The sequence below is a fragment of the Colletes latitarsis genome, chromosome 10, assembly GCF_051014445.1.
Source record: "Colletes latitarsis isolate SP2378_abdomen chromosome 10, iyColLati1, whole genome shotgun sequence".
Lineage (NCBI taxonomy): Eukaryota > Metazoa > Arthropoda > Insecta > Hymenoptera > Colletidae > Colletes > Colletes latitarsis.
The window spans coordinates 18,192,002-18,202,177 of NC_135143.1; the positions used below are offsets into that span (position 1 = coordinate 18,192,002).

At 39.2% G+C, this 10,176-nt stretch overlaps 1 protein-coding gene across 3 annotated transcripts; it reads right to left on the reverse strand.

The window, feature by feature from the left end:
- Positions 1-1,432: 1,432 nt before the first annotated feature.
- On the reverse strand, positions 1,433-10,059 carry 5ptasei (inositol polyphosphate-5-phosphatase A). 3 transcript variants are annotated; one of them, XM_076774962.1, is made up of 12 exons: positions 9,925-10,059; positions 9,141-9,182; positions 8,962-9,062; positions 8,294-8,381; positions 8,173-8,236; positions 7,879-8,099; positions 7,670-7,810; positions 7,420-7,584; positions 7,134-7,319; positions 6,981-7,046; positions 5,193-6,191; positions 1,433-1,571 (listed from the first exon to the last, which is right to left on the reverse strand). In XM_076774962.1, the coding sequence occupies exons 1-12, from the start codon at positions 9,985-9,987 to the stop codon at positions 1,563-1,565; spliced, it is 2,145 nt and encodes a 714-aa protein (XP_076631077.1). In that variant the 5' UTR covers positions 9,988-10,059; the 3' UTR covers positions 1,433-1,562. The 3 variants fall into 3 exon arrangements, with proteins under 3 accessions (XP_076631077.1, XP_076631078.1, XP_076631076.1); XM_076774963.1 differs by having other exon boundaries at positions 1,560-1,604; XM_076774961.1 differs by lacking the exon at positions 1,433-1,571 and having other exon boundaries at positions 2,732-6,191.
- Positions 10,060-10,176: the final 117 nt, after the last annotated feature.

Genomic DNA, 10,176 nt, shown 5'->3' on the forward strand with positions numbered 1-10,176 from the left:
CGATAGGAACGCACACGCGTGCATTAATCTTCGAAGCCGTAAACGAATCGTTACATCGTCCGTTTATGATTTCGGAGCTGATGCTCGTTCAACTTTTTCCAACGAAACGATAAAACACCGATATGTCGATAAAACTGTACGAATTCGGTGGAAAAAGTTAAGTCGAGCGGTTTTGGCAGCAATCGTAGCGCAACTCTCTTCTCCCCAGCTTTAACAACGAAGATGGACAAAGTGAGGTGCCACAGCAATATCACATCAAACGATGTCCCGTGAAAACACTATCGTAAATCTCTGCTCGTCTTTACGGGAAGAACTCTTCGCGAGTATAATATAGTGTAGGAACACCAAACACTTAAAAAGTAAAATACAGTTATCGTCGCACGCGCATTTGTATCGACAGATACGTTTCGTTTACGTTAAACCCTCCTTTAGTCGCGCGTGTGGGAGTCCCACAAGAGTAACATAGGATTGGAGGACACGTGTCACGCGACTAACGGAGGGTTAACGATTCCAAATACGTTCGCAACTTACAATGTTAACTCTTCGTTTCCCCCTCACTAACAATCGTACCTCGATAACACATCTAACAACATTGAACGTTCTACAAGTGAATTCACGCCCTTAATTCAATATTTAAAAATAATGTCACCAGATATACTTGATATATTACCCGTGATTGGATTGTAAATACTCGACAGAAACGTACAGAGTGACTTTCTCGCTAGATTTTTTCATTTTCATCTATATACCGGTAAAAGTTATGCATGGACGAAAGTATTGGCATGTATCGACATTTTGTAGCACACCGAACGGATCGTATAGAAATTCAAGGTTCAAGCTTTTCGAAATAAAAGAAATTACGGAATATCAACCGGTTTTAGGTTAAATACTTTTATGGAGGGGCTCGGTTTGTTGTGTCGGGGCATTGTAAATCTGGTTCCATTATTCAAGAAGGTCGTACACGAACGATCGGTCCGCCAACAGCGTATCAAATTTCGTGTAAACGTACCCAAAGTAAGCGGGACCGCCTTTCTGCGTACGCGCGCAAAAAACAGTTTTCACCGAGGACGTTGCCCGGCGACCGCGACAGTCGTCATCGGTTCGCCTAACGGGAAGCTAGTCTAGTCGCCCGTCGTACAAAGTATCTTCACTCTAATCGCGATATTAACGTTATATCGTGCGACTTCGGTTTTACACGCAAGCGTTTCACGATGCGTTCAAAGACAGGGTTCACGGTGCCCGTATAATTGGCCGGTCGAATCCGATCGATAGGTTAGAATCGATAATTGTCGATTCGATTACCGGAACGTTTCGAAAGTATTGCGACGCGATCGTGAAATATCAGTTTTATGTAGCTTCTACATTCGAACGACGGATTCGGTATCAGACCGTCGTTTCCCGGAAAATCTTAACCGACGAATCCGCGTGCTTAATGTGTATGTATCTTGTGATGGTTGTTGCGCCGTTGTTGTTATTGTTGCTGCCGCTGTGGTTGATGTTATTGTTGTTGAGTAACTCGCGGCTGTTTAAGCCATACATCGTACTCGATTCAGGATCCTCGTTCATCGTGTCTGCAGTTAGGAATCAGTCATTGACTAATCGTTCTTGAATCATAGCAGAGCAGATCAAAGTAAAAATTATTACGCGTTTTTTCTTTTCTGTGTACGCGTCTACACTAGAGTTAACGTTTGTAACGAGCTTCGATAAGATGGGCATCGTTTGAAATTGTCAATTTATTTTCCAACGTGAACTTTAAATTAATGGAGTAGCATGAAGTGAGTAGCAGGAATCTCGAGAAACGAGAAGCAGCGATGTATTCGAATCAGCGTTAGGAGACATTTTATTTGAATACTGTAATATAATTAATAAAACATATGTATAGCATTGTATCGAGTGTCCCTAATAACATTAGAATTATTTAGAAATTTGTCAGTATCTGTTCATTCGTTATAAATGTTTGGAAGAAAAGTTGTAAGCTCCGGGCACCGGTCACCAGTGACTACCATGATAGTGAATGTGTTAACGAGCAATAGATAAACGGTTATCTCCCATTCGTTGTTCGAAATTTATATTTAGATAAGAATCTTGCTCGCCACTGATTCGAATAAATTGCCATACTTGTCGATCCTCGGATCGTTCTCGTTCAAAATATATTGAATTTGCAATCCACTTCAATCTGCTCTACTATATCCAAATAAATATAGATGTGAAACGTTAACAGAGCGCTACGATGCAACGTGCAAGAAACAGTTACGAACGTGTAAAATCGTAAATTGATTTATGACAAAAACAAAAATAGGGTACATATGCGAAGCAAAAATGAAAACTATAGCCACGCGTGATTATTGTAACGTAGTAAATTCATCTGTTCGTTGATGTTCACAAACCGTGATGATAAATTAAAGGGCATAAATGAAAGAAAGCAACGGTTGTATTAAAAATAAATTTATATTTACAAACGAGAAGAATAATTGCTAGCGTTTTAAAGGGTTGTAAGTATAGTAGGATAAAAAAAAAAAAATATGTATAATAAATCGATTGTTCGAATCTGCGGTGTTTATTGCGCTTAGATTCATAGATCTCAAATTGGTCTGGCAGAATAAAAATTACAGATATAGTTTGCTAAGTATCTACATAAATATAACGTTCCCGAGCATTTTATTATTCGAAGGGGATGAAATTTATTTAAAATTGCCATTATCGCGACGCTATTCTCTTGTACTGCGTGTACTTAATTTTTTTTTTTTTTTTTTGGCAAGACTCGAACAAATACGTTCATTGATATGTAAAACTACTCTACGTTTAACGGTATTGACTACGATTTGACGAGAACATCTCAGTGCCTTTCGTCAAGGCACTACGAATTAATATCGTCCTTATGTTTACTTAACAATTTTAACATAATCGAATAATTAGGAAAGCCTCCGAACAAGCATCGGTAACTGGACATAATATAAAAGAAACATTAACATTTTAAACTCTTTCTGTAAATAAAGTTAATATCTTCTTATTTATTGCTATAACGACACTAACTTTGGCAGTCGAGTCCACCTAACGGACTACATGTGCATTACACTAACATGCTATGGTAGGACACAGTTGGCAAGGATATATACGATGCATAACGAAGGCACAGCTTCTTTTGTACACGGTTTCATTGAAAAAATGCAAAGTGGATGGAATTTCATTTTTTTTTTTTGCGACAGCGACACCAATGATATGCTCGAATGAAAAATCAATAATGTTGCGATGAAGGGTTGCGAAAAACAAAATTGCGAGGCAACAATAACTTTTGTCGAGCATGTAACGCTTGATGCATAACTGAGACAAATTGCCGAGACGTATTCTTCGGTAAAATAACGATACTGTTACATATACATTAATACATCGTACGTATTGTTCGATATTATACATCGACACAGTCATTTGGATACTCTGATTCGACGTAACACTATACAACGATAATATACTGTTCATTTCACTGCGCACGTTTATGCTAACAGTTAAAGGGCGAACTGCAGCGGAACGTATACGCAACCAATGATTCACCAATCGTCAGAATTCATGTTCGATGTTACTTTTTACCGGCATTGATTCCAGTCAAACGGCAAGAATTGCTTATTGGTCAAGGTACATATCCGTATATACAGGGTGTTTGGCCAACCCTGGGTAAAATTTTAATGGGAGATTCTAGAGGCCAAAATAAGACGAAAATCAAGAACACTAATTTGTTGATGGAGGCTTCGTTAAAAAGTTATTAACGTTTAAAGTTCCGTCTGTAGAACGGCAATCTGCGTACAGCCGCGTGCATGCGATAGCGGTTCTCACTCAGCATGAGAAACTCTACTTACTGACTCATCGACAGCCTTACCGTTTTTTGGGTGAGAACCACTATCGCGCGTGCGCAGCTGTTCGCAGACTGCCGTTCTACAGGCGGAACTTTAAACGTTAATAACTTTTTAACGAAGTCTCAATCAACAAATTGGCATTCTTGATTTTTGTCCTATTTTGGTCTCTAGAATCTCCCATTGAAATTTTTCCCAGGTTTGGCCGAACACACTGTATACATATTGATCTAGCGTTGTACATACTTTTGTTGACGAAATTAATAAGCGTATACGATTTCTAACGAGTATGCACATTACCAAGTTCGTGCTTTAATTGCAACATATATATATATATATATATACATAATTTGTATCGCCAAGTATTTGCTAAGAAAAAGTGCATATTGTACGACGACGAGTAACATGCACATGCAGAAGACACTTTGAAAATAAAAACGTCTTGTGACATGCACGTATAATATGAAATTCGTGATATCCGATAGAGCGTAAGCGGGATATTTTAAAAGAGTTTAAAGGAGTCGCCTTTATTCTAGCTTATTCGTTAATTAATATATCGCGATGAAACGTCATTATGGTAAAATCGTAAAAACTGAATCGATTCCGAAAGATTGTTCCGTATAAAAATACACTACGCGTGTCTCTGTGGTAAGTTTTTTCCTCTAATAAATAAATTACGTTTTTCGATCCGCGAACTTAGCAGTTTGAATATCGAGACGAGTTAAATTCCGTGTAAGTAGACGCGAGAACAATGACTAATGACGTTATTAAAAATAAATAAGGAACATAATGTACTGCGAAAGTCGAAATATCTTTTCACGACACGATGCAACAACACTTTTGGCATCTGTCCTTCTTCCCGACGATATTACGTTTACATCTTTCCGTGACTTTATACGCCTTCAATTTTAATTTAACGTTCCCAGTATTATCGCTAGTGTCCTGGCTTTGCACAGAACTACTTTTCACGGTCTCTCTCAAAGATTTGCCTTCATATCCCAGAATCTCCGCTTCGTTATACACATCTATCCTGTTGCAATTCGTCTGTTCCGCTTTTATACTTTCCGCCTTTGTTTTCAAAGGTTTATCTTGCACGCTCTCAAGACGAATATTCGTCTCTTGTAACTGTGGAGAAGCATGCTCGCTCTTCGCAGATGTTTCCATACTTCTGCTTTTAATACTAGATTTATTATGGGCTTTATCTTCTATGAGTGCATATTGATCCTCCCTATCGTTATGTTTTACTTTCTGCACGGTATCTACAATTTCATTTAAACGTTGTTCTTTGACATCGCGTATCTTGTTTTCCTCCGCTTTGCTCTCCACTTGAAACAGATTTGTACTAACCATCATCGCGCGATCTTGATTCGTTAGGAGCTCGCCAATGTCCTGCTGATACACGTCCGCCTTGATACCCATTTTCCTCGAGTTCAGTCTGTTGCTCTCGTCGTCTATCTTGTCGCAAAGCTCGTCCGACTTTTCCGAGCTGAACGCCTCGCCGCTTAAGCTCTTTGTTCGACCATCCGAGTACGTGCTCAGCTTGTTATCCGAATAACTGCTGTACTTGTCGTCGTGCAGATACACGGAACTCTCGTTCGACTCGAAATTACTCGCGTTTATGATCGATATCCTTGGTATGATCAAGTCGGGCGGCAAACCCTCGACGCCGTCCGATGGTATCGAATTCAAGGACGACTTATTAATAAAATCGCCAAAGGAATGGTACCCTTGCTGTCCTTTACCCTGAATCCATGCTTGAGTAAGGAGATGCGACCTCTGCCACGAGACATCGCTGTTGCATCTGTCCGTACGCACGGACCATTGTCGTTCCTCGGTCTTGGGCCACGAACGTAAACAGCAATCGCTTGGACTTCGTTTTATATCGGTCAGATCTTGATCCGTGTCCGTCGACTCTTGTTTCTTATTCCGTACGATCAGTTCTAGCTTTGATTTTAAAAGTGCCGGCGACACGGCTCTGTCGATGCGTCTTGCGATGCTCGTCGCACGCGCGGAAGTCACCGTGGTCGCGTTGCCATCGTATTCGTTTATATTACTTATGTCTACGTCGGGTACGTCGCTCGAGGCTACTATTATAGCATTTGGACTCGGGCTGTCCATGCTATCGGGAGTGTAAGGATCATGCTTGTTGGGTACTGCGTGCAACAGATTAGTCGAACGGTCCGTGTAATTGATCCGCCCTCTAACGCAACTACTATCATCAGGCAACATGGACAACAATTCCTCGTAATTCTTTGGCACTCGAAAGCAAAACTCAGGTGCGCGTGGCAAGCTGCAGCAGTTTATCATACCTTTGTCCAAGGCGAGATTAGCCCTCAAGTAGACTGGCTGCAAACGGGAAAAAATGGACGATCCTTATGTATTATCGTGCATCGGTATGAAGAAATGGAGGGACATTCCTCATATGGTAGGACTCTATAAAAAGTCTAACTAATATTAACGTGATTGAGGAGAATGATACAAGAACGAAATACTTTTGGTACAGTAATATGGTAATACGATGCTCAACGTTTAGAAAACACTAAATACTTTTGAACGTAGTTCATGATCTTTCGGTATGATAAATGTACTGTAACGAGTACTGATCTCTTTGATAAACTTCTTTTTCGATACGATCGTTATTAATGGATGTATCGGTACTATAAAGTTCTTATATTTTATTTTTATAAATAGTATGAAGAATGCATCGAATAAGCGAAGATTGTGCATACCTGCGACGATCAAATATATTCGCTTAATTCGATGACAACGATAGCGAAATATTGTCTAGAATTGTGAAGTTGAAAATCATTAAGAATGTGAATTTGGGGAGTGATGCTACACTGAACCAACTACACCGAACAAGCCCCTATGTACTTATAAACAAGATAGTGGAATACTAGCAGAAATAGAGGATATAGGGGAAAACCAAGATAAGAACAGGCAGACAGTTCATAGATAGGTACCTTAGTGCTTAAAGATTCATTCGAAACTCCAGAAAAACAGGCTGCACCATAATAATTAAAAGAATGAATCATCAGAATAAGAACTAGGAAGTGTGTAAGTATATGTACCCAGTATAATAGGTAGAAACGAACCAGTACCTCTTTTATAAGTTAGAAAATAAAATTGTCTCACCTTATGATCACCCATGCAGGTTGTTGGGCCTATTATCCCATATTCTACAGAGTCGGACGATGACGTCTGGGGGAAAAGAAAACATCGAATTGCATAAAAGATTCGTTTAAAAGACGCACGTTAGAAGAAAAATTCAATCAACGTATTCCGTACATCTTGGACTAGAATTTTCGCCGTAGGACTCAATAGAACTCGATCGCACCAAGCTGGAACTCTTGTCTCCATATAATTCGAACCTTCGTTGATATCTTCTTCAAACGGATAACTGGGTACAAATTCAATCGGAAATTCAAATAGCCTTCCATCAAAGTCTTCCAGCTCTCTGTCATATTCACGTAGCTACATAAATATCGGTAATTTCATTATGGTCTTCCTAATTGTTAATGCAACATTATAAGTAACATTATACAACGCAACATTCGAACGACGAATTACTTACCCATTTTCCACTATTTTGCATAAAGACGTTTTGATGTTCGAAATGGGAAAATAATTTTTTTCCTAAATCTAGTACGAGATCATCGTCGTCATTGAGGAATTGCAACTTTGAAAGCTTTCCTTCGTCCGATAATCTTCTTCTTTCTCGAGTATCCTCCGTAAGTTTCTATAACAAATGGAACAAGTGTTTCGCGTTTTGTCGTATTGTTATAGTTATAAAGGGTCGGTTCGAAATATTATTTTTAGCTTACTTTGATTACGCTAGCTGTGTCTGTCCTAAAATTAAAATCTCCGAATAAAAAGTATGGTACATTTGAATATTTATCATTGTGAAACCTATCTAATGTATGCTCGAGCGCTCTTCTGCGCGTTTTACTGTATACAGATGGGAACTGAAAACAAATTACCACGTAAATAAATCTGTTACAAGGCTATTCATCGAGCGGTTACGATCGCTTACCGTTTCCATAGCAATGAAATTACTGGCGTCATGAAATAAGTGTATGTTTATGAGATCAAAAACTGTTCCACTAATACTCCATCGTGTTCTTAGAAATCCTTTTCTAGACCATTTACATTCTGGAAAAAATTCTTGTGGAAACTTTGCTTTTTCTTTGGTTGCAACTGCTTCTATATTACCGGAATGAACCTCTTTCCCGCTTACTGGTACAAAAGTACATTCTACGATCGTAATAATAAATAAGTACACGCTATTTTTATAAGTATACATAGTAAAAAATGGGATGCATTGTACCTTGGAAATCCCATAATAAAACTTCTTTCAAAGATTCGTGCACAAAGTAAAAATTTCCAAGAGCCTGAAACAATAAATATCGTTAGAATCATTTATAAAATGTATTTTCACATTTACGTACCGTAAAATGTTCAGCAGATGAATAATCTTCGTCTAAAAATACTCTGATTTTGTCAAACAGCCTTAATTCTTCCGAAGACATAAGTAACCTGCAGAAGATAATTTTATTAAATCAAATTAAACTTTACAAGAACAAAGGAGATTCTAAAGTTTTCATAGTGGCTCGAAGATCTGATATATTTTCAGTCTCTTCTTTTATATTGCTCCCCTATGAATATCATTCGATAAACTCATCTTCTTTTGAAGCTGTTCGCTCAACCATAGAACCACGCATGTTCATCTATTTTTATCCCTTTCTGCCATTTATGCGTTAAATCACAGTCAATGTTGTAACCGGGGAAAGCTATTTGTCTTAGTATGGTTTTAAAACAGCTTGTGCACAGTCTTTACTTTGAACAATTTTTTATTTCAAAATTCATTAAATGTAGTTTGAAAAATTGCATTGGATAAATAGTGTAAATAATAATTATGTTGGTAAAGGATTGAAAATTAGCTTTTATTCCATTAATTTAGTTAGACCTAAATAGCTCTGTCGATGGAAGCCTTTCAAGAACTTTGGCTTTAACAAGATTTTCTAGGGAATCTTCATCATCCGTAACAAGATATAATCATTATTAGGAATGCTCTATAAAAAAAAATATCAGTAGATCAAGTAGAACACGAAATTACCTAACAAAGTCTTCCACGTGCCTCATACTTTCTTCATAATTTTTTCCACCCACTTCTTGGCAGTGCAGTGCAATAAACTTTGGATCCAGCCTCAATATAGTCTGTGGAAAGCATTCCGCGTGAATGTAAATACGCGTTATATTTACGCAATGACAATGCACCTTATCTGTGATACTTACAGATAAAAATTCTTCCGTCCAAATTTTTAACATCACGCTAGGCTGCAAAAAAGGAAAACAGGTTTTTAAAACTTTGACCGACGTTTGCCTTTTCATCAACAAGCGTAAGCAATTCTTAAACAGATGCGTATCGTTTTATTTCATCGACGAGTAATAGAAGAAAATTTGACGATCGACGGAATAGCGTAAAATTTAGAATCGATTGGTCTCGCGATCGTCGTGTTTTCGCCACGCACGGATAATCGAACGCGATCCCGACGGAAGCGCGCACGGATCGTCGATCGTAAATCGCTCTTCTATCGATCGTTTCAATAGGAAGGTGTATATCAATTCGGCCCTATGTAAATCCGTGGGAAGTCGTTGATAGACACAACGCACAGCTCTGCGTGCGCGTGGTATCTTAATTAGAAATGCACGTTTGCATGCAACAGCTTACGATTCTAACATCGAAAGAAACAAAATGAATAAAAAGGAAACAGAAACGTCGAATAAAGGAGGAACGGCACGACAAGCAGGGGGACAAGTGGTTAGACTCCTTTCACAGGAGGATACTCGTCGGATACGAGACTTGGCGTATCGCGACGATAACATCGTCCGAAAGACGCGCCAAACAAATGGGTAAGGTTGAAAAGAAGGAAGAAAGAAGGAGAAAGGAAGAAAGAAGTAGGTCGTGTCACGTACGAACGTGTAAATCGCGACGCGCGATCGATCGCTCAGGGTCGTGCGGTTTGGTTGTAAACGAAAACAGAAAAAGTCTGTCGGTGTGTGTAAGCGGTGTACGTACCTCCTCGAAAATACTGCCAACGTTCGCAGTGACCAGTAGAACCGGAACGCTGTTACCCGCCATTCTCACGGATCCGTCTCCGGGAAGGGAAACTTTTGAAAGAGTGTCAAAAGGAGGACGACAGGTGTATCGGTCCCACGACGACGTAAAAGAGACACAGAAGCAACGCGCGAAGACCTGTCACGAGCAACACCGTGCACTGGCAACTGTTGTCGAGTGCTTGCTGCGAGCAAGCACCGTCACTCGGTGAAT

Bases quoted from the DNA above. Each gene is read 5' to 3' on its own strand.
- 5ptasei (XM_076774961.1), bottom strand. From the start codon at position 9,987: ATGGCGGGTAACAGCGTTCCGGTTCTACTGGTCACTGCGAACGTTGGC. The intron at 8,237-8,293 runs GTACGTAAATGT...TTATTGTTTCAG, and splicing joins CATCTGCTGAACATTTTACG to GCTCTTGGAAATTTTTACTT. The intron at 7,047-7,133 runs GTACGGAATACG...CTTTTCCCCCAG, and splicing joins CGAAAATTCTAGTCCAAGAT to ACGTCATCGTCCGACTCTGT.